This window comes from Pteronotus mesoamericanus, unplaced genomic scaffold (genome assembly GCF_021234165.1).
Source record: "Pteronotus mesoamericanus isolate MK-2021 breed Mesoamerican mustached bat unplaced genomic scaffold, CSHL_Meso_final contig_90, whole genome shotgun sequence".
In the NCBI taxonomy this organism is placed as follows: domain Eukaryota; kingdom Metazoa; phylum Chordata; class Mammalia; order Chiroptera; family Mormoopidae; genus Pteronotus; species Pteronotus mesoamericanus.
Window position 1 is genome coordinate 41,500,921 of NW_026555277.1, and position 25,299 is coordinate 41,526,219.

The window sequence follows — 25,299 nt, forward strand, 5'->3', positions numbered from 1 at the left end:
AGTCGCGCAGGTAACTGGGAGATACAAGTCTGGCAAGGTCTAAACTAGCAACGACTTAGGGAGTTATCAATATGTAGGCGGCATTTAAATCCATGGAAGTGCATGAAATCACTAAGGGAATGAATACATATAAAAGAAGTCCAAGGACAAAATCCAGGACATCCTACCATATGGGGTCAGGGAGAAGCAGAAGAACTGGCAAAGGAGATTGAAGAGTAACCATTATTTCTTTCTCTCTCCCTCTAAATATCTAACGGCAAAACAGGTATAGCATTCATGACCCTCTCCATAGAAATCTGGTGTCTACTGATTTAGAATCATTCTGAAAGTATAGTTCCTAATTATTTTTAGATAAGATGATGCTATCTACCATATAGTCCATTAAAACCAGAGGAATCAATTCAAAATCCCATTTTAACAATTTGAAGTATGTTCACTTCTATGACTTAGTATTGCTGGACATTTATAAGAACAAGTTGAACTTTGTTTTTCTATTATTCAGTTCACTTTTAAGTTTAGAAGAGCACCACTCAAAAGAATTGCCAAATTATAAAAAAAGGAATAAAATGTGGATTTCATCTCTTGAAATTTCAGATTATTTTTCCTTTATGAAGTGACATCATTGCTTGAAGTTTGTTGCAACATCGCTAGTTTAAAAATCTAACTCCTCATGATTCTAACAAAACATTTTGGAATGTTACTATTTTCTTTTTGAAAAAGATGTTAATAAGGAACAAGTTCTTTAACAAAAGTTTCCATAAAGTTTCTTGCAACAAACTATCTTTCCATTTGCTTCCAAAACATCAAAACCATTTGCATTTCAATTCACTGATTAAATAAATGTGGAAGTACACCATGATGTATGTTCACAAGGTAACACGTCATCTTATTTAGAGCCATCTAGTTGAGGACAACAGTGAATTGCCAATGAAAGTGTCAAATTTCCAACTTTGGGTTACGGAATGTGTGTGAGAGATATAATCAGAAGAAATGTAGCATTCTCTAGTTTCCGGATGCCTTACAAAACAAAAGGAAATAAACAAAACAGTTCTTATAGACTAGGGCCCATATGAAAATACCTCGCATTTCTGCAGCCACCTCCAAAGTGTGAACTTTTTGTTAGCTCTCATTTTGGCTTCTGTTTTTAGCATGTGAATAATGAGCTGATTTTTATTTTGTAGAGCCATCTCAAGAGGTGTTTCTCCCTGAAAGAAAGAAAGAAAGAAAGAAAGAAAGAAAGAAAGAAAGAAAGAAAGAAAGAAAGAAATTCAATTACATTTTTGATATAGTATGGATACTAGACTTTTTTTTAAAAAACTCACCAGAATCACAGACTAAACATATTTATTCTGGGGGTAGCCAGCTATTACTGTTTACAGCTATCCAATGGTCTTAAGTCATACATACAGCTTACCTTTATGTTAATATATCAATCCTCCAACTGAAGTTATAGTAAACTAAGGGAGATAAATACCTGGTCATACCTTAGCATTTCGGATATCCAGGCTAGAACCAGCTTCCAAAAGTTTATCAACTGCAGTAACATTTCCTGCTGCCACTGCCCAGTGAAGTGGGGTGTTTTGGTGTATTTTATCCACTACATTGAGAGAAGGATTAAACTTTAAAAGAAATCCAGTTGGTTCTGGCCTGTTTCAAAATAATAAAATACCACGGGGTATGAGCGAGAGGAATGATTTGAAGGATAAATGTAAATAATCAATCTTTTAAACTACTATATCAATGAACAAATCAGTAGGTATTCTGAAAACTGAGGAACTTCTTTGTGCAGAGTTCTATTGTGATGCTAACAGGAGAGATGCACACTCCCCGCTGCCCTCAAAGATACATATTATATGACAGTCTACTATGTGGGTAACAGTTTTCACATCACTACTGCTCTTGTTTTGTTTTACTCTCACATTGTTCTATAGGTTAACATTTTCTTTTAAATTGTACATTTAACTGTGGCTAATATTAAATTCTCTGTTATTTATCTAATTAAAAACTGTAAAATATTACATTTGAGGAGATAAACCCAAAGGTAACTTCACATTCTCCCTTTAATTCATTATTAAATAAAGCACGTATAAATAATGCCCTAAAATACGTGTTTATCTTAGAAAATTATGGACTAGAAGGCCAAATTCAACAAAATATTTTTGCTTTATCATCAATACCTTCCCTTCCTTCATGACTACTTGAAAGTCTTTTAATAATCTACTTTACTTATTCTAGCAAGATCTTTACGCACTATACCTGACTTCAGAGTTATCAGCAAAGAAGACAAAGTGCTTTCTAATAAAATTCTACCCCTAACCCACCACTCCATGAATGAGGAGGAAATGGCATCAGAACTAACTCAGTTCCTAGGAGAGAAATCCAAACTAAAAGCAGAATCAGAAATTGAGCATAACATTGGAAACAAACAGATAAAGGGAAAACTACTGCATATATTTGAAGAGAAGAAAATCAGAAGTTGGACTATATGGTAGTCATTAAACACAATGCACAGAAAAACTTAAATATGCAAGTGCTTGATGTGAACAGATAAACTATTTTCATAGGTGGGTTATAATTAATATTTTCAGAGTAGCCAGCAATGTCAGAGAACCTCAACATCGACTGTTTTCTGGAAAGCAGATTTATCATCTAGATTTAAACGTTATAAGAACATTTAAACTTGCCTTTTTCAATGCAAATTAAGAAATGTAAGTCATGTTAATAAGTAAGTACATGCTATGAAATCTCTACCTGTTTTGTAAGAAAATTATTTCCTTACAGTAGTTTTCTAACTTTTTCCATAAGCTGTAAGAAAAGGGGAAGTTTATTTCAATGGTGGTTTTCTAAATAAAACTACATAAAAAGTCCATGTCACAGTCATAGGGTGGAAAATCTTATTTTATTCTTCAGAATGTAGTATCATTTTATAAAGATTAAGATACTTCAAATTATACACACAAAAAGAAACTGTCAGAACCAAGAATCAGAATAAGCTAATTCAACTGAACTCACTCACCCAAGTATTTTGTGAGCTGATAACATGAGAGGTGTCTGCCCATTCAAATCTGTCATATTCACACTCTGTTCAAAAAGAAGAGTCAATAAACTTAACTGCAGACCAGGTCAAAATTCTCTTTCTTCTCTTAATGGATGTATCTCTTTAATGTATTAACACTATCATTGTGTCTACAAGGAGGGTTCAAATATCATTAGAATAAAAGAATGTTCTGCTTCACAGCCATAATATAAAAATCCATTGATTTTTAAAAATTTTTTACAGGGAATATCTGAATATATGATTTAAAGTGTTATATAATGTGAATGGAAGAGAGCTAAGAAAGAGAGAAAAATGATAATCACCATCAAATGTAAGAGACTTTAGGAGTAGTGACCTTAGAAGTCATCTAGTTATGATCTTAACTGAGACATTAATTCATACTCTCATCTTACACAAACTCATCCAGTTTCTACTTAATACCATTTCCAGGAATAATAAACTCCCTATCTTCTGAAGCAACTCACTATATTTTTTCGATTTATCATCTATTTTAAAAGGTAACACATGAAAATTTATTTTCTATTGTTATATTTTTTTAAAAAAGGAAATCATATGTCCTTTTCATAAAATGGGCTCAGACTCAAGGTATACAATAATGGTTCCAACAAAGCCGAAAAAAGAATTTCAGTTATTGAAGATTCTTATGGGCCCTGGAGGAATACAACATGGTAAGGAACTCAAAGAGAAGCAGAAAGGATTCCCCCTCGAACATCTTTCCACAGTGAGCCCCAGAAGGTTATAATTATTCTACAGTAGTTGGCTGAGTCTGAGAGAAAGTGCTTATTTAAAGAGAACACAATCATTCCAACAGCATTTGTGCAAACATGTTTCCATGCCTGTTACAGGTGGGTCTGCTAATACATAAACTACTTTGCTATGAGAAAGCATATCCCAGACAAATATAGCTGAGAGTGAAACTCCCACTGCCAATAACCTATAATTTAACCTGTGCCATAAATGGATGCTTCTTAAAGCAAGTCATTTTTCACGGAATTACTTTAGAGAACAATAAGAAGCATACATTCAAATTGGTCTCCCATTTAGATTCAAACAATGAAAGCAATGATAGGTTAATTCAGTGATCTGACTACCATTTCTACATTCAACCAGATAAAAAAATACAGGCTTTGAAGTCATGTTTTTGAAAATCTCTGCAAATTACTAGGGTCTTAAGAAAAACTATTACAGGCTTACAAGTTTCAGAAATATCTATTATATGTTACTGAGTTAAATGACCTATCCTTTACGCTCCAACAAAGCCAGAGGGGAGTATTCAATACCAGACTTACTGAGGCTAATATTTGAATATCTGGATATCTGTAACTTCTACTTTAAAAATGAGAACAGACTACTAACCATCTTCCCAATCTCTTCAAACCTGCCATAGCTGGAGTATAAGATATGTTTCAAAATATACCTGTCCCTTTGAGATGAGATACGCTATAATGGGCATGTGTTGAAATAACACTGCTAGGTGGATGCTGCTGAATCCTTCTCCATCAATGAGAGCGGGGTCTGCGCCATACTGTAGTAATAATATGACCATAGGTAAATGTCCTTGTCTGTAAATAGAGAGTAATAATTACACTGTATTCTATGGCATGCAGAAAAATAAAATAAATTCAGGGAGAAATTGATATCCCTAAGATATGAAGGATTTAGTTAGATATAAAAAGTATTTCCTAACAATAAGATTTTAAAAACCCTGGAGAGTCTGTAAATGTCTTTTATTTAGATTCTCCAAACTTAGACGTGGACAGTCCTCCTTGAGTGCAGGTAATAACCTTAATAACCTCCTAATGTACCTTAAACCTTATATTGCCACCCTGTACAAATAATAATTTTACATGACTAATGCTAAAAACGTAAACTTTAAGACCACTTAGACCTCACTGCTGCTACTTTAAATTAATCACGAGCCAGATATGCTGCAATATAACATTCAGACTGCAGGTATACTTTAATAATATTATTCTTAGGAACTAGGATTAGCACACATGAACGTGGCTCATTTTCCACATAAGGCACTGTATCTCAGTGGCTTAAAAGGAATGAGTTAACCCTAGATTCTTCAAAATTCTTGGCTATGGAGAAAATATTCAATTCCTTGTCTTAAATAAACAATTAGTCATTTTAGTTTCAGGTTCATGTCACGCCATCAACCACAGAGAATGGATTTAAAATGAAAAATAAAGAAATTGTTAAGTATCAAGAAAGGCACTTATTAACTTTAGCTTCAGATGGCTAATACATACCAGAGAAAAGAACTGATTTGAGTTTATAGTTCACTGAACTATCGCTTTTACTCAGGTGATCAAATATAATAGATATTTATTTTGATTAAAACAGAAGTATAAGACACACATTTGAGTCTGAGCATCATAGTGAAGTCTTAAGTTCTGTCTCTGGAAACACTTTAAAGCTGCATTTATTTATTCATTCATTCATCCATTCATTTATTTAGTTAGTGAAGGGGGAAAAACCGGAAAGGAAGCCTTTCGAATGGTCTGTAACTGCAGTTCCCAATACGGTGGATACTAACCATACATGTGGCTATTTAAATTCAAATTAATGAAAATTAAATGTAATTTAAAATTCAAATCTTTACTTACATTAGCCCCATCTCACATTTCACATATAAGTAGTGGCTACCATATTAGATAGCACAGAATAGAACACTTTCATTATCACAGGAAATTGTCTCCGAAAATGCTGATTGTTATTGTTCAGAAAATAATCTTAAATCGCTTGACTTTGAATAGGAATTTCAGTGTACAGGCGGCCTTTACCTGATGGCCCAGTGAAGAGGAGTTGAATTTAAATCTCCACCCAACTGATCGACCACAGCACCTTTTGAAATATAATACCTGTTCAAAACAGACATAGATAAAAATAAGATTTATAATTTAAAATTCATACTGAGAAAGAACACATTAACTTTTCTTAGTAATAAATGTATAGGAAAACAGAAATTATAATAGGAACCCGCCTAAAACACTCAGATACACAGAAGTCTGAAAGATTCGCACGACAGCCTCAAGCAGATCCCCAGTGAAATATTCACAGCATATAAGTAACCACTCCTGCTGTCATGAGCATTCCATTAAAACGTACATACCAAGCACATGATAACTACTCTGCATATTCTAATTACCACGATACTCTTGAAACAGTTTATATTCAAAAGGTTTGGAATCACACAGACTTAACTTGCAAGAAATCATGTCACTTTAAACAGTTTAAAATTAGAATTTCTTATATGGAAATAAATTCTAAAAGTAGTGAAAAATTAATTCAAAATCCTTCCAGAAAAGTTAGACATTTTGAGTGTGCTGCTCTCCATTTAAGGTGCACACATATGATACACTGTATTAAGTGAATCTCTAAGGTAAAGAGACTTATTTTCTTCTGTGGTTTAGAGGACTTAGTCTCATTATTTCTAAGTCATATTGAAACAATACACCAGTTTATTTTCACAAAGAGGTTTGCCTATGGGTATGCATGTTTATTTTAAACTTTAGTATATTTTTATTTTGTTAAACCTCAAAGATTAAAATATGTATAACACAAAATATATATAATTCATATACACACATACATTTTACATGCTAAGGTATAAAACAACGAAACAAAAACAATGAGTAGGCAGTAGTGCTTTATAAAGAAAAAATATTTTCCACAATCCCATACATGCCTACTTAAAAATATACTACATATTTAGTTTCTAAAAAGGTTAAATTATTCCCCTACCCAACATTCCTAATGGTATTATTACAATGTAAAATATTTCAATATTTCATCTAAACTACATGAATCTCTCTGTTCTATCCTGATAAAGTTTATCTTACACTTTTATTTTATACCAAAAAATGTTCAGTTTCATTGCCTATTTCCTTTCTGGGCCAATGACAATCCTAGACTGGAGGACAGTCAAGGTCCTTTTCAACACCCTGATAAATGATGCATATGGCACAAAGATTCAGGTATTCGTTTACAATAAAGGACCACAAATTGTTCAACATTCATAGGTGCAGTTGAAGAAAAAGATGAAAGAAGGAGAGGTCTAGAAGTATAAATACACAATTAATACACATATATCCCATCTTACTTTACAAGATCCAGCCTGTTGTTGATAGCAGCCCAATGAAGAAGCGACACATTTTCTCTGTCTGGTTGCCTGACATCATATCCTGCTTCTACCAACTCTTTACATCGTTCAAAAATCCCGTATCTCAAATAAGAAAGAAAAGGACATAATTGATACCATTAAAAATAATTTCAAATATCAAAGTGTCTTCCTTTTACCATGTCTTTATCCAATCTTTCAGTCAACAGAGAAATGCATTAACAAAAATATACACAACGAGGCGTATTGTAAAGCCACACAACGAAAGTAAACCTGGTTTATCAACTGATGAGATTAATCTATTTGGAGTTGAATTTGATTTGCTTAATAAACTTGAACATTCACATTTGCCCTCCTTCAATAAATTTCATCTGGCCTTCCACTACATGCCAGGAATGGATGGTACTGATTCTTGACTATAATTTCATCCTTGAATCAAACCACACCCATGCAATAACCTCATAATTAGGGAAGAGACTAAAACTTGGAATGGGATAAATTCAATAATAAAATATAAACATAAGGAATAACAAAGGAAGAAATGATTAGCTGTCCTGAAGGGAATGAAATATGGTATATGAATTATGTTTTACAGGCCGAAGGGACAGCATTTCAGGCACAGGGTATATAGCATGTACAAAAATCAGAGATGGGAAACCGCATAGATGTTCAGAGAAATATAAGCAATTTAACACTGAGGAAGGGTAAAGCATAACAAAGAGAAGGGCAAGAGATGAGGCTAGAAAAGATAGGCAAAGACTGAATGGGCCTTCTATGCCATGCTTTGCAGTTTATACTTCATCTATCATTCAAAGGGAAACCAATGAAAGTTTTAAAGGGGAAAGAACTAAGACCCTCAGTTTTAAGAAAGATCACATTAGCCGGCAGCACAAAAACTAATCTGAAGAGGGTGAGGCAGAGAGTAAGAGATCAGTTTACAGGCTTTTGTCATAAATACAGGTAAGAAGCAATGAGAGCCTAAAACAAGAGAGGCAATAGGAAGGGAAAAGGAGGGGTGGACTCAGGAAATATTTAAGAGAGTTATTTAATTGACTATCAGAATGAGAAACAGGAGAGAAACACCTCTATCTAATGCTACAATTACTTTTAAAATAATTCATTAGCAGTATTTCTTTTCAATACAAACTACTTAGCACTTTCTTTGAAACATTTCTATTTAGGGACCTGAAATCTTCCATAGGCCCTCAAGGGTCAAAATCAAACCAAATCATAGAAATGTGTTTCCTGTGCTGTAAAATTAAATCATTTCTGTCTCACCAAAAGATGTGTGTGTCCCTATCTGTCTGTCTTTATAGCATTCTTAGGATAGAGATAACTGTCTGACAATGCTAAATGAAAATATTAATAAGAGTAAATTATTGATAATGATACATATATTTATATTTTTCATCTTTTAAAAGCCAACTTTAACATTTTACTGGAAAATACTCCCTTTATGTGAGAAATATAATAGAATATATTAATGAGGGTTTGGTGGTTTAGAAAACACATACACACATCTATCTAAAGATGTTCCCACAACCATTTAAGAAGATCTAAGACCTTATAGGAAATTTTAAGAAAGATATAAAATGTAAATTTTTGATTCCCAGTGAGTGTAGCCAGATTTTTCACAATTATCTTATAGAACTTTACCAATAGCAGAGAAACATTTAAATGTTTCCATTCTAATTAAAGCAAATATTTGCCTTAACACTCATCTTCACATAAATATAATAATATAAACAATATCAAACGATATTCACCTAGTGTAGTGGTTCCCAAAGCCCCTAGAATTCACATAAATTAATAATTACAATACCTAAGTAACTGTCGATTATTTTTTAACTGACATAAATAATACATTAGTCTACGTGAAGGCCGAACAGGCTAATTTGTCACCAACCTTCTTTGCTTTTGACAGAAACTGTATCTAGTTAGTGGGGTGACATTAGTTCCTTTCATGCTGATTAGATACTCTGATGGTCAGATTTATATTTGATTATTAAGAAAATGGATTATATTGGGGGGGAGGTTGTGGCGGGAGGGCAGGTGAAAGTGGTAGTGGGTAGATGGAGACAAATGTATGTGAAAAATTAAAAAAAGAAATAAATGTAAAAAATAAAATGGATTATGAATCAATGTAGCTTGATAGACAAAATATTTCAAAATACGTTTAATGGCAAGAGGTGGGTGGCTGTTAATAATCAATGAAATTCATAAGGGTAAAAACGTTGGAAATGATTTTACGCATATACATCTGGAGATCTTAAGGGGAAACTTTCAAAACATATATTCATTTTTGGTGCAAGTGAAACAACCCACTCTGTTTCAAGTTGTTAGAAAATCTATTTCTACTTTATTGACTTTCTTCTAGTGTACCCAACATAATAGGTACGCAGTACTCCATAAATAAATGTTTAAATCATCCATAAATGTGTGCACTGATATTTTTCCTTCCCACCTACATATTTAGGTTGCAGTACATTTTAAAAGATTCAGATTTGTATTCCAAACTCAGTTTTGGTGTCACTTAAAGTTATTCGTTCCCTCAGCAAACATTTACTGGGCACCTAATATAAGACAGGAATGGTGCAAACGCACGGGGGCCACAAAGATGAAAAAGACATGCTTTGCTAAGAAGCTGCTTGCAATCTAATGGAAGAGACTAGGAATAAACAGTTAAAGTGCACTGTGTTAAGCGGTCTGAAGCTGGTAGGACAAGCACACTAGCACGGGAATATGAAGTGAGTTGGTTATACACTGGAGTATCATGAACTGCACATACATATTATAATTCAACAGAACATAAGGATAAAACAAAGAACTGGGAAGACTTACTGAGTAGCTTTTACAATATCACAGTTACTAGAGTCCTCTATAAGAGGAAGAGCTTCTTTCGCCTTGGCACTTTCTTTGTTTTCATGTACACAGACTCCAAGTCGACCAAATCCTGAAGGGTGGGGGCCGTGGCTGTGATTCCTGCACTGGAGAGTAGGAGTCATTGGACAAAGCACAGGAAGAGAATTAATGTCACATTCAATTACATAATGAAGAATTTACTACTATCAACAATCTCTATGTTATTAGATTAGAATTTTTTTGAGACTTAGAGTTGTATCCAAAGGAAGATGTCCATCTTAATTCTCTTTACTAGGATTAGATGTTTAATATTAGAAAATTCTAAATTATATATATGTTTTGTCATAAAGCAAAACTTATCTGCAAAGGCACAAAGAGATCTTGATATTTGTAGAAAATGGAAAGTCACGGCTGTTGACATTGCAGGTAGGAAGGTCACCAGGCCCCCGCTCTGGGAGTTGTGGCAAACACACCCTAAAGGCATCCCCCAATAATCAAGCTCTTGAATATTTATAACATGAGTCCCAGGAGATGAGAGAGACATATTTTTAAGTATATGACTAAATAGCCAAAAGTCTTCCAAATTTGGTGAAAATTATATACCCACAGCTCCTAGAAGCTAAAAAGAATTCTTATACCAAGGCATATCATAATCAAATCACTAAAAAACAAAAATAAAGAGATAATCTTAAGAGCAGCCTAAGAAAAAAGACACATTATATTAAAAAAAGAAAGATAAGAATGAATTCAGACTTCTCATCAGTAAGTGCAAGACAAAAGACAAAATCACAATAGTTTTAAAGAGCTGAAGGTAAATACTGTAAGCCTGGAAACACCAGCAAAAATGGGGGTGAAATACATACTTTTGCAGACAACAAAAGTTAAGAAAATTGCCAGCAAACTTATCCTACAAGAAATGATAAAGGAAGTTAGTCCTACTTTGCTTGGTGCAATGGGCCTGCGTCCTACTTTGCTTTGGGCAATGGGCACGCGATGCAGTGTGCAGATGATGTTTTATTGAGTTGTATGGTTGAAAACTGTATGGTTTTGTGAACCAATGTCAACCCAATAAATTCAATTAAAAAATACCAGATGGAACCAATACAAAGGAATAGAGTGTCAGAACTACGTGGATAAATATGTGTAATTATGTGGGTAAACATAACAGACTTTTTCTCATTTTTAAATTTCCTTATGATAGTAGAGAAATGAAATTATACTGTTTTAAGAGATGCTTTAATAGTATATGCAGGTAGAAAGTGACAAGTTAAACTGCATAGTGTTAACCCAAGAGCAACTTCTAAATAAATAAAACAAAGAAGTATAAGTAATAAGCAAATAGCAGAGACAAAATACTTAAAAGACACTCATCACTAAAAAAAAGCAAGCAGAAAAAATGAACAAACGACAAAGAAGAAAAAGAATGACATAAAAGATGATCTCTTTATACCTGTGAATAGTTTTTTTTAGAAAAGGATATTGTTAAATTGGATTAAAAAACCCCCATAACTGTGTGCTGTCTACAATAAACCCACTTTAAATATAAGTGTGCATGGGTGTGTGTATATTAAAAGTATAGAAAAAGATATGCCATGCAAAAACATTAAGCATAAAGAATGTAGTAACTATAATTATATGAGACAAAGTAGATACGAGTACAATAAATATTACCAGAGATGAGGAAGGACATTTCATAATATTAAGGAGGCCATCAAGACATAATAAAAAATGTGCATGCACCCAAAATGAACTTTAAAATTCATGAAGCAAAAACTGATGGAACTGAAAAGAAAAACAGAAAGACTCACAATTATAGTTGGATAATTCAATACTTCTTTCAGTAACTGACAGAACAAGTTAACAGAAAACCGTATTGGATAGAAAGGATAGGAATCAAAAAAGGATAGAGAAGATTTAAAGAACACTATCTATCAACTTGATCTCATTATCATTCTTATAAAACTCCACTAATAATAGATTTTTTTTCAAGTACACATGGAATACACACCATAATAAACAACATATTGGGCCATAAAACAAACAAGTGGTTTGAATTCACAGAGTATGTTCTCTGTTCACAATGTAATTAAATTAAAAAGCAATAACCAAAGGATATGAGATATTCTTAAATATTGGGAAACCAAGCAATACATTTCTAAATAACACATAGGTCATAAAAGTAAACAAAGAAAAATTAGAAAATATTTTGAATTGAATGAAAATGAAAACATCAAAATGTGCAGGATGCTACCTAAATAGTTTTTAAACTGAATTTTTAGCTTTAAATACTTATAAAAGGAAAAAAAGAAGAGTGTAAAATAAATGATCTAAGCTTTCAGCTTAAAAATCTAGAGGGGTCCTGGCCAGTGGCTCAGGCAGTTGGAGCGTTGTCTCATACATCAAAAAGGTTGCGGGTTTGATCCCCAGTTGGGCCCATAAGGGAGATAACCAATTGATGTTTGTTCCTCACATTGATGTTTCTTTTTCTCTCCCTTCCTCTCTCTTAAAAAAAAAATTAATAAACATATCTTTGGATGAGGATTTAAAAAAAAATCTAGAGAAAGAAAATTGAACCCAAAGTAAAGAGAATGAAGGAAACAACAAAGATAGAAGAAATTCATGAATGTAAAAAGAAAAACTACACAGAAAATCATTGAAACCAAAAACTAGTTTTTGGGGAAAGAATAAATCAGTAAAACCGGTAAACTTCTCAGAATGATCAAGAAAACAGAAGACGTCAATCACAAACACAAGTTTTAAAAAAGGGAACATCAGTATAAGATTCTACACACACTAAAATACTATTAAGGGAATACTGTGAACATATTTATGTCAATAAATTCAGCAACCTAGATGAAATACACAAATACTTCAAAAGACGCAAGTTATCTAAATGGACTTTAAAAGAAATGAGTAGCACTGTCTCTATAAAAGAAATTGAATTGATAATTTAAAAACTTCCCATTAAAAAAACAAAACAACTCAAGGCCCACACAACTTTTAACTGGAAAACTCTATCACAATACTTACTGAAGAAATGATACCAACTACTTCAGAAAATAGAGGGAATGCTTTTCAGCTCATTTTAGGAGGCATCATTTTCCCAATACTAAAACCAACACATATAACAGGTAAGGAAAACTACAGACCCAATATTCCTCACTAACATATGGAAAGAGCCTAAACAAAATAATAGCAAATTGTATCCAGTACTATATAAAAGGGCAATATATATTACAACAAAGCAACATTTCAAAATAAATTAATGAAATTTACTATATTAACAGAATAAAGGAAAAAATACTCATTTCAGTAAAATAAAGCATGTGACAAAATTCAACACCCATCTATGATTTTAAAACAAACAAACAAAAAAAAAACCAAAACCTCTTGGAACACTAGGAAAAGAAGGGAATTTTCTCAACTTGATAAAAACCATTTATTTATAAGGAATCTACAGCTACCACACACTTAATGGTGAAAGACTGAATGCTTTAAAGAGTGAGAACAAAGCAACCGTGCCTGCTACCAACCACCACTTCTAATCAACAATGTACTGAAGTCCAAGACAGTAATAGGGTGAGGAAAAGAAATAAAATGCACTCAGATAAGAAACAAAGCAAAGCAAGTTTTATTTGCTAATAAATAATTATACACATAGACCCTAAGAAATCTTTTTTAAAAATTTACAATGGCATCAAAAGTGATTTTTAAATACTTAAAGTGATTTTGTACTATATCTCACATTTTTCGTTGCATGCAGGTGAAGGTTCACATCAAATATCTAGCAAACCATTTCTAGGAATCAAAACTGGCTTATTGTGTAACCCTGCCTTGTACTTTACCATGGCTGTTGCCTAGCTTTTACCCATCTCATTCACCAGACCTGTCTCTCTGAATAAATTTCACTGTTTCATTAAAAAAAAAAAAAAAAAACCTGCAAGGATGAATACCCATTAAAAATAGAAAACTAAAGATACTTGATGTAATGTGTCTGTCAATTCTGCAGGAGTCCAAAAAGGGTTTACAAAATGACACTTTTACTGAAATAAGTCCATTACCACCCCTCAACAGGTTACTCTGAAGATACAAATGCTTCTTTTAAAATTTAAGTTAACTTAGAGTAAAGCTGACTTTTTGGTATATAGTTCTATAACTTTTAACACATGTATAGAGTTGTGTAACCACCACCCCAGTCAGGACAGACCAGTTCCAAAACTTCAAAAAACTCTCTTGGGATATTCCTTTGTCATCATACCCTCTCCACACCTCCTGGCAACTACTGATACATTCTTCATCACCAGTTTTATCTTTCCCAGAATGTCATCTACTGGAATTATGCAGTATATAATCTTCTAAGACTGGCTTCTTTCACTCAGTATAATGCTTTTCAGATTCATAGAAGTTGTTGCATGTTATTAATAGTTCCTTCCTGGCTGTACAGTATTCCATCACATGATTGTATCACAGTCTATCCATTCAAAAAAAGTGTCTAACTTTTGGCAATCATAAATAGATCTGTTATAAACATTCATGTATGTGCTTCCGTGTGAACATATGTTTTTGTTTCTCTAATGGCGAGATTGCTTGACCATCTGTTAAGTGTATGTTAAATTTATAAGAAATTGCCAAACTATTTTCCAGAGTGGCCACGAGCAACATGAGAGTTCCAATGGCTTTGCATCCTCTCTGGCACTTAATATGGTTGGTACTGTAGATGTGTAGTAGTATCTAATCATGGTTTTAATTTGCATGTCGGCCAATGGCTAATGAAGCTGAACATCTTTCATGTGCTTATTTGCCATATGTGTGTCTTCTTTGGTGAATTTTTAAAGCCTTTTACCTTTTTTTTTTTAATTGAGCTGTTCATTTTCTTACAGTTTTGAAAGCTCTTTATATCATATATTTTGTCAGGGGTGTCTAACCTGCGGCCTGCAAGCCACATGTGGCCCCAGATGGCTATGAATATGGTCCAACATAAAATCATAAATTTACTTAAAACCATTTTTTTTCTGCTCATCTGTTTTCATTAGTATTTGTGTATTTAATGTGTGGCCCAAGACAACTCTTCTTCCAGTGTTGCCCAGAGATGTCAAAAGGTTGGACACCCTGTTAGACAAAAGTCCTGTCAGATATGTGATTGCAAATATTCTCTCCCAGTATCTTATCTTCCTATTTCGTAAAAGTCTCTTATAGAGCAAAAATTTTTAATTTTGATGAAGTCCAGTCTATCATCTTTTTGTTATGTTATGGATCATGCTTTTGATGTCACATCTAAGAACAACTGTCTTCAGACCACAACTCCTCTGTTTAGAGAAGTTCTCCCTCAGATTTTCAGGTGCCTATGCTACCAAGAGAGCTTTCTTCCTCTTTGAAACTGAATTAGAGGTCTTCTCCTGCAGTACTCTCATTCTACATCTACGTTGATGTTCACCTCCAGCGTCCAAGTTCAGGCAGGAAGCAAAGGAAGGGAAAGGAAGGGGTTCAAGATGGAAAAAAAAAGGTAAATTACCTCCTAGTTCAGTGTTTTGTTTTGTTTTAACTCTTCTCCTTTCCCCTAATCTACCAGCTACACTTTATTTTTCAGAGTCCGTAGATAGCTGCTAGTTGCTTTCTGCCCAGTACATTCAGTGGGACAGACAGGGTGGAGCCTGCTGACTCTATCTTACCTACAACCAGAACAACAAACACTCTTTTGACTACCTAAATTTTGATTTATCTGGTAAGTTCAACCTTAGTACTTGATGCTCTTATTTTACACTCTCACACAGCTAAAAATAAACATATAGATTGTTAGATTAAGACATAAATAAGAATATTACTTTAGAATCCTTTTCATCATATCATATCATATCATATCATATCATAGTAATTATAATTATATCCAATCAGAAGAAGACAAGGGGTAAGTAAAGAGTTGAAGTATGCTCAGAATTTCTGGAGAGGTAATAGATAGCAGATGTAGCTAAAAATGAAAGAGAAATTAGTCTACTTTTTATGTGAAACCTCATTTTTAAAATTATGATTCACATTCATTTTAAAGAGCTAGCAATACAAAAGTGAATAGACTTTCCCTTCAAATCTTACACTACCAAAGATGCTATTTTTAACAGTTTGGTGTATCCTTCCTCATTGTGTATATACTCTAACATACATAACATTACACATAAAGTATATATACATATAGGTTTTTTATCATATTCTCACATTTTAGGAAAAAACAAGGTTACAATGAATTGCATTCAACTTGCTTGTCTACCTAACAATGTATCATATACGGCTCTGCAAGTCAGTAAGAGTTGAGTGTGATTCCACTGTAGAAATCTAGTATAATTTACTCAACCATTTCCCTATCCTTAGGGATGTAGGCTGATTTCAGTCTTCACTTCTATGAATAATCCCATAATTAACGTCTGTACATTCTATAGGACTGATTCCCCAAAGTAGGACTGTTGGGTGAAAAAATATATGCATTTTTAAATATAAATAGATACTGACCAACTACGTACCCCAATTCACACTCTCAACATCAAATATGTGTTGTCCCTCTCCCTACAAACCTACCCATAACTGAATATTATCAGTCTTCTTATTTTTTAAAATTCTTTTCTTATTTGTTGATTTGAGAAAGAAAGAGAGAATATTGATTTGTTGTTCCACTTATTTATGCATTCATTGGTTGATTCTTGCATGTGCTCTGACCTGGAATCAAACCCACAACCTTGGTGTATTGGGAGGATGACCTAACCAACTGAACTACCCAGCCAGGGCTGTATTAATCAGTCCTTTTACACTCTTGCCAATCTGATAGCTAAAAAATGTCATCTTGTTTTTCATTTGCATGCCCCTAGTTGCTAAATCTGAGTTTGTTTGTTATACTGATTGATTGGCTCTCATTTTCTCTTTGGTGGGCTGCCTTTTCACAGTCTACTGTTTTTCTAGTGTATCTTTTTCCATTTGTATGTTAGAAAGAATAACTGTTTATATACAGGTTTTTCATCACAGTAAATTCACTCATTCCACAGATACAAATTTGTTGCCTCTAATAAGTCATTAAGGACATCAGCTTCATTTTTCACGTAGAAAGTCACAAGGATTACACATTTCAATGTAAAGAATATACACAATTAAGAGCATTTATTTATTCAGCAATTAGTTACTGTGTGCTTATGATGTGCAAAGCATTATGCTAGGAGCAGAGAAGGTGTGGGCATCTATCCTCCAGGGGTTTAAGTCTAATAGGGCAGATAAGTCTGAGACAGAGTAAGTGATAACAGAAGACAATATGTGATTAAATGGCAAAAAAGCTGGGGGTGGGGGGCGGTTAGAGACTAGAGAAGAGGAGTTCTGTTCATGTCTTTTTTTCTTTTTTGCCTAAATCAAGATCAGAGTAAAACCTAAACATGACTATATAAACTCAAAGCCTGCTTTCAGAGTCAATGACCTCCAAAGTGAGGCAAGTGTACTCTGCATATGCAGTGACCCATTAGGTAATGGGAAAAGATGTCAAAGCTTCTACTCCACTACAATGCCTTTGATTTCTTTTTTAAAGGGAAAGCCAAAAAATTTATAAATTTGGTTTTAAGTTTTACTAATTTATTGTTGGCAGCCTCACTTGATCTGTGTATCAAGCAGTCTATGGACAAGGAAGCTGGGGTACAGCAAAAGCTTCACAACCCAGAGGGGTGGACAGGGGGACAGGCCATCAGCGTGCTGCAGTATACACCAGGTTAAGTAATTTTCAAGTTACATCATCTAATTTTAACTAAGCTGCCCTCCCAAAATGAGCAAGTGAGCGAAACTACAAAGAAACCATGAATTGAGATCATAATAACAGCATAAGCACATGTAAACAAGAACATGGCAGAGCTGACACGTCTCTCCCTGTCAGGTACTCATCATTAGTCACACAAAGGCAAAACAAACAACCCAATCTAATAAAAGGCCAGCTTCCCTCCAAAAGTATTAAAATTATCAAAAAGACTGATTTGAAGCCAATTTATATCTTTAATTCAAAACCTTACCATGAGTACGTATATATTGAGTTATTACTTAACATCTGTACATCAAACAGAGGGATGCTGAACTTTTTAAGTTCCAGCCAACCGCATAACAGAGATTCACCCCCATCAGTGCGGAAGTTAGTTTATCCACCGTCACTCAATAAAGTGCAGTCAGAGCCTGTAGGGCCTGGACGTGCAGCTGGAGCTCTGAGCTCCCAGGCAGCTTGCAGTGCAGGCTCCATTCATCATTCCATTCAGCTCATAATACATAATATTTGACAAAAATGAAAACTTTGGATCCTACTTTTCACATTATAGTAGGGTTTTACTCTAGGGGGTGCAAGCTCAAAATTGTTTTCCTGACAGGAGTGCATGATCAAAAAGGTTTAGAGCCCAAAGATTTGCTCCTTCCCAAAATTTTCCACGAGAGCTACAGATGAGTAAGGAGATGACCTGCTTTGGGGGAGGCTGACTTTGACTGGGGATGGAGATGGTCCCATAAAGATGTTTAAGGAAAACAACCATACCTTTTCATCCCAAAGATTAAAGCAAAGTTTATCTCTTCATACTAAATCCTTCTTACAAGTTACTCCCCAGTTATCAAAAAAATATTTTTATGGTATTCTCTAGTTGTTTCATTCTTACCATTTTGAAATGTGAACAAGGCCAAAGTCTCAGATTTCACGTTGGCTGTATGACGGTGGCTAATTATCTACCCTATTTTTTTCCCCATGGCGCTATGGAGGTCCCTAGCTTCTGGTCATCAGCACAGCCAAGGACCTAATACACAACAAAAGGCTTTTCTTGGGAAAGAAAAATTGACTGAAAAGTGGCCTTCAATATCCTCATTGCCTGAGGCAGCTGGGGCTCCCTCCAGAGTCCAGGAAAGAAGCAGCCTCCAAATTGGTCCTCAGGAGGCTCAAGTGTAGAGATCAAGGTCAATATTTTTGGAGTTGTAGAACTGTCCACCAGGGGATTCAGCTTCCGTCAATAAACACCATCAGGCAAGAAGGCTTCATTCAGCCTCTTCCGCACCTGGGTGCTGGTGAAGGGCCCATACAGCTCACTTTCCCGAGCTCTCCCACTTCCATTCCCACATTATGGCCACCAGACCATCTCCTGGCAACCCTGCCTCTCATCTCTGGCCGGGGGTTGGGGTCTCCAGCTCTCCCTCTGCCACCTCCTCAGCAAACATGTCCAGACAAGGATGGGGTCAGGGTGTCCCCAGGTCGGGCACCCCAGCCCCTTCAGCTCCATGGCCAACCATTCTCTTCTCTCCTGATAAACGCCAAGGTTGCCCCGAGCCACCATCTGGTTGGCTAACCCAGACAGCCCGTCCAAGTGCTGGGGGAAATGGGCCATCCAGGCCCCTCGCTACCCGCTTTGTCTGGGGGCCAGATGCCTAAGTGCCCCAGCCACATCTCTCTCGGCAACAGAAGCTCCAGAAGGCCCTCGAGGAGGGCTTGGGCCCCCATCGGTGTCTGACTCCTGCTGTCCTCCTCCTCTGAGTCTGACCCGCCTCTGAGTCCACTCAGGTGAGCGCTGACCAGGTGGCTGCTCCCTGATCTTCGCCCAGTCAATGCTGTCCAGCCAGCTGTCTCGGATCTGAGCATCCCAGTTCAGGAAGTAGCTGCCATCAGCATCGCAGTGGCCTTCTCCCATCTCTTCCTGTAGGTTGAAGGGTGTGATCCACACACCTCCCTCACTGAGGAGTATGGCTTCTTCCTGACCTTCCACATCCTCTGAGGCCAGGATGCCACATTTGCTGGACCCCTCGTCCTCCTCATCATCATCACTGTCCTTTGAAACAGTGTTTGTCCAGTGTGTTTGCTTTAGAAATGGCTTCCAGGACCTCCTGCCCCAGCCACAGGGTCCACCAGCCTCTTCTTGGGGACACTGATTTCATCCTCATCATCCTCACTTCCTGTGCTTTGGAAGGTCACTTTCCTCTTTAGCATGACTGGACAGAGGGTCTCCCCAAACTGAGCTAAGAACCCAGGGTAAGCTATAAATGGCTAACTACCCTATTTTTGGCTTCAGTTTCTACATTTGTAAAATGGAAGAAGCAACTCAATATAGCTATAAAGTTCCTTCCAACTCCACGTTGCATGGTTCTAAGAGGAACTGTTGCAAGAGTCATTAATGAAATGTGCACTGGTAAAGACTTCACTGCATAAACACACACCCTTTTTTGGCAGTGGAAGCTTAACTGTTACATGGCTGCCTACAATGTTAATAAGGTAACAATAGACTAAGCAAATTCTCAGGATGTCGGCAAACTCCTGAGTTTTCATTAACCTTTCATTCAGGGAAAAGTCAAGAACACCTACTACGTACCAATCACAGTACTGGGTAACTAGGGTTAAAGATGAAGGAGACACGACTCCTACTACGGTCCATTCAGTCATTCATCAGGTATTTACTAAATGCCTACTATGTGACAGGCACTGTTCTAGACACAGGAATATGGCAGTAAACACAACAGATAAGGTCCACCCCCTTCCCCCCCGCCAAAAAAAGGAATATCAAGGAAGAGACATGAAGATAGCTGAATAATCTACACAGAGGATAACAGGATATTGTGAAAATTACATGAGAGCTATGGATACATTTGTGGTGATTTTTATAGCAAAGCTCCCAACTTCTTAGACACTTCTCCACCAAGAGGAGAGGGTCTATGTCCTTCCTCTCAAATATGAGCTCTGTGGTGCTTTGCTAGTAAATACTGCAGACGTGATACTCTGCTAGTTTGCAGGCCCGGACCTCAGAAACAAGCAGCTTTCTCTTTCTCTCTCAAGATGCTCACTCTTGGAACTCAGCCACCTTGCTGTGCAGAGGCCCAGGCCACATGAAGGTCTACTGGGCCTACAGAAAGTCAGCATCAACTGCCAGACACGTGAATGAAGACAACACCAGCTGATACCAGCCCTCGGTATTGAATCATCCCAGTTTACGAGTCTTTTGAGTGGAGGCCCCAGATATGGTGGAGCAAAAACAAACCATCCCTGCTATGCCCTGTCCAAATTTCTGACACACAGTCCATGAGTATGGCAATAGCTGGTTCACGCCACTGTTTTAGGGTGGCTTGTTACACAGCAATAGATAAGAGAAACATCTCCAAGATATAAGGGATCATGTATTTTTCATGATATCTCATTAGTACTTTTAATTTGATTAGTAATCAAATTAGTATTTTTCTAAATAGTAAGTAAATACTTTTAAAGTTACAACGGGCATTAATTTAAAAGAAAACCAAAATCTACAGAATCACATTCAAGCTCTGATGAGGGTCACTGTTCTGCAAGGTTATCAAATAAAACAGAGAGAAAGACAGAGCTGATGGATAACCTTTAACATTTCCCAAGATATTAACAGAAGCACCAGAGTTCAGCTTCCAAGTTCATTCATTGGACAATTATTTACAGCACACCCACCAGTACTAGGCACACAGCAGTGAACAAAACAGATAAACATCACCATCCTCATAGGCCTTAATTCAGTGAAGGAAAAAGAACAAACAAGACAAAGGAGTATGTTAAATGGTGTTACATGCTGAGAAGAAATATAAAGCAAGGAAGGGGACTAGGGAATGTTGCTGGTAGTGGTGATAATGAGGAGGGCTTGCCACACTGAGGTGACATTTGTGTCAAGACCTTAAAGAGGTGGGGAAATAAACCATGTGGGTATATGAGGAAAGAGTATTCCAGACAGAGAAAATAGTAAGTACAAAGACCTAGAGGCCAGTATGGCTGGGGTTGACTGAGCATGCAAGAAAGTAATAAAGCCCTGACTGGTACAGCTCAGTGGGCTGGGTATCGCCCCTGCGGTCCTAAGGGTCACTGGTTCCATTCCCAGTCAGGGCACAGGCCTGGGTTTCCAGCCAGGTCCACAGCTGGCGTCATGCAAAAGGCAACCAACCCATCGATGTTTCTCTCACACATCAATGTTTTTCTCCCTCTTTTTCTCCCTCCCTTCCCCTCTCTCTAAAAATAAATAAAATCTTTTTTCAAAAAGAAAGTACTAAAAAATGAGGTCAGAGAGGAAACTGGGAACCAGATGGTACGGTCATACCTTGCAGATACCGGGAGTTCAGTTCCAGACCACAGCAATAAAGTGAATACCTCAATAAAGCAAGTGATGATTTTTTTTGTAAACGGTATGTTTACACTATACTGTAGTCTATTAAGCGTGCAATAACATTATGTCTTTTTTTAAAAAAGATTTATTTATTTATTTTTACAGAGGGCAAGGGAGGGAGAAAGAAAGGGAGAGAAACATTGATGTGTGGTTGCATTTCGCACGCCCCTTGTTGGAGACCTGGCCTGCAACCCAGGCATGTGTCCCTACACTGGTAATCAAACTGGCAACCTTTTGGTTCACAAGCTGGCGCTCAGTCCACTAAGCCACACCAGCCAGGGCTATGTCTTAACAATGTACATACCTTCACTTAAAAATTCTTTATTGCTAACTAATGCTAACCATCACCTAAGCCTTCAATGAGTCATAATCTTTTTGCTGGTGGAGGGTCTTACCTTCAATTTATAAAAACACAGTATCTACAAAGCACAATAAAGGGAAATACAATAAAACAAGTACACCTGTATTGGCAAATTCTGGCAAAAACCCATTATCTCTGAAGTTGGAACCAGAAGGACCAAAATTAACTAGAACAGGAATGTTTTTGTCTGTTTTGTTCACTGATTTATCTCCAGCAACTGTAATTGCCTAACCCCTAGTAGAATGAATGAAGTCTTGGCTCTGTTACTTAGCACCCATTAGACTTTTAACAGCATTTTTTGAGCCTCTGGTCTAATCTCTAGAACTAGAATAATAATCCCTCCCACCTCACAGGGTCACTGTGAGGAGCACGAATGGTAAAATATTTTTGCAAACTGTAGAGCACCATATATAGGTAAGATCTTTATGCTATTATTGTAATAGCAATTGTTATTAACAACAATAATGTCTCCACCTTGCCCCATTATTTTTAACCTCTGAATCATTCTCTCCCTTCATCTGTCATGGAACTAGGGGCAGGGCTGTTTTCCCATCAGCATGAGGGAGTAAACTTTGAGCACTTAAAGGTTTTTGTACATGAGTGGCAGTAATTAAGATGATAATTACTCCTACCAACTTTTCCTTGAAACTCTGAGGGAAAAAAAAAATGAGACGTAATTCCCATTGGAGGATTCTACACCCTTTTGTAAAATCCAGTCAGCTTGCAAATCTCTTTTTTTTTTCTGTCAAAATCCAAGAACAGCTAATAAGAATGCCTTGACAACTGCCCACATGTCTTGTTCCTCACTTAAAGCTACATCAGACTGTTGAAAGGAGGAAGGGGAAGGGAGAGCATGAGAAACACTCTCAAGATTGGAAAGGCATTTTTAGAAGCCAAGTGATCCAATCATCTCAAACTGCTTGAATCCCACTAGCAACAGAAAATCTACTGCCTAGCTCACCCCAGCTGGAGACAGCTTCAGTTTTCTCATCTGTATATAGGGATAATGCCATCTCCTTAAGGATGTTTCAATTCTGGAATAAAATAATACATATAAAAGCATATGGCACATCCTAAACACTCACTAAAAGGCCGAATCTGGATATTCTTCATTTATTCAGTAAATATTAAGTGAACAGCTACAATATGCCACTCTAAGCATTGGGAAAGAGCCATTAAAAAAGAAAAAGACAAAAGTCTCGTTCTGCTGTAGCTAACACGTACCTTCTGTAATCCCCCCCCCGCCCCGCCCCCAACACTAGCCTGTTCTGTTCTTTGGAATTGCATCTGGCTTGTGGTAATACCTCCCCCACAGAATAGAGTCTTTTGGGTTTTTGCGGATAGCTGTCACTGCACCTCCTGCCCCCCTTTCTCCAGCCTAACCAGACTGAATTCTTCCAAGGAGTAAGCAAGGGTGTGGGAACATGCGCTAAAAACACGGCTAGGTGGGGCAAAGGCGGGTGGGTGCCCAGGCACCTCCAGCGAACAAGTAATCTACAGAATCGCACAGACTCCAACCCAAGGTCAAGACGGGCTGGTCCAGCTCAGGTGTGTCACCTGACACCTCTCCCAGGAACGGCTATCCTTCCTTCCCAGGCTTCACAGCGGTCCCTGCCAGGCACAAGAGGGTACCGGTCCCTGGAGGTGCCCTGGCCCGCGGAAAGAGACAGGAAGGTTGGAGACGGCACTCAATCCTCTGCCCTGGCCTCTCCTTCCCGGTCGCCTCAGAGAGAATTCCCAGCATTACTCCCGGTGTTTCCAGGCTTCCCCCTACCCCGCCCAAGGCTCCGCCGCCTCCGGAGGCCCCTCTGGGAGCTTCATCAACCCACGCCCTCGTTTCCCTACAGCCGCCACCTCTCTCCAGGCTCCCAGGACAGGCGGCGCCGGCCACACTCACCTGCGAGCCCAGACCCGGCCCCTCCATCTCCCCAGTGACGGTGGCAACTCAGCTGAGCGAGGGAGGCAGCCAGCTCTCCACCCCGCTCCCCAGCCCGCTTCCAGTTGACCGTACCCCACTTCCTGCTCCCGGCCCAGCCTTTGCCGCAGCCTCCGCTCGCGCCTTTACCATCAATCGGCCTCGGGAAAGCCAATCCCTGCTCTCCGGTCGGCCGGGGGCGGGATTTTCTCGCCTCCCGGGAGGCTGGCAGGCGGAAGCCCCGCCCCCAGCCCGTCCCCGCGGTCCAGTTCCAGCCTCTGGTCTAGACTGCATTGCTTGCCTAGGTAGGTGTCCTCCCGACCTTCACGCTCCACCCTGTAAAGCCCCCCTCCCCCAGCCAATGTCTGACATCTAATAAGGAGTCAACAAATGTTAACTATTAAAACGTTTGCCACTCTCCGCTTCTCCGATCTTCGGAGAGTAAATTCCACCGTCGGAGGTTGGAGGGAGGGGGTCTATTTTCTTCTTACAAAAGAGAAAATAATAAGTTCCACAGCTCAGACTAGAGGATTAGGCAAGAGACCCCCCACCTGCCCTCTTCTCGCCCCTTTCAGGTATGCACTGAAGGAGCTAGCATCTAAATTCTGTTCAGCTCAAAGGACAGCTATGAAGACAGGATAAGGCTTGGTCCCTGCCCTTGGGGAGCTCCAGTGGAGTGGGGCTCTCCTACTGAGTCCCCAGAAAACGGAATCTTTTCTAACCCAGCGATAACACTTAGTGATTCCTTAATATGTCTATTGTCAAGCTGACTCAGATTAAGACCTTTAGAAGTTAAATTGTAGAATAACTGAAAACATCATGATTCCCTTAGTCTAT

The 25,299-nt window shown here is 37.4% G+C and overlaps 1 protein-coding gene and 1 pseudogene across 1 annotated transcript in view; both read right to left on the bottom strand.

Moving 5' to 3' along the window:
• The window catches only part of ZDHHC13 (zinc finger DHHC-type palmitoyltransferase 13), a 46,010-nt gene extending 21,511 nt beyond the window's left edge, over positions 1–24,499 (bottom strand). The window contains exons 1-8 of the mRNA XM_054586257.1: positions 24,445–24,499; positions 10,026–10,171; positions 7,167–7,289; positions 5,848–5,925; positions 4,476–4,620; positions 3,017–3,081; positions 1,485–1,647; positions 1,080–1,205 (exon numbers count right to left, since the gene is read on the bottom strand). Coding sequence (XP_054442232.1) covers positions 1,080–1,205; positions 1,485–1,647; positions 3,017–3,081; positions 4,476–4,620; positions 5,848–5,925; positions 7,167–7,289; positions 10,026–10,171; positions 24,445–24,471 — 873 coding nt within the window. The 5' untranslated portion in view covers positions 24,472–24,499. The remainder of the gene's footprint in view (positions 1–1,079; positions 1,206–1,484; positions 1,648–3,016; positions 3,082–4,475; positions 4,621–5,847; positions 5,926–7,166; positions 7,290–10,025; positions 10,172–24,444) is intronic.
• LOC129080753 (CD2 antigen cytoplasmic tail-binding protein 2-like) lies at positions 18,969–20,030 on the bottom strand (annotated as a pseudogene).
• Positions 24,500–25,299: the final 800 nt, after the last annotated feature.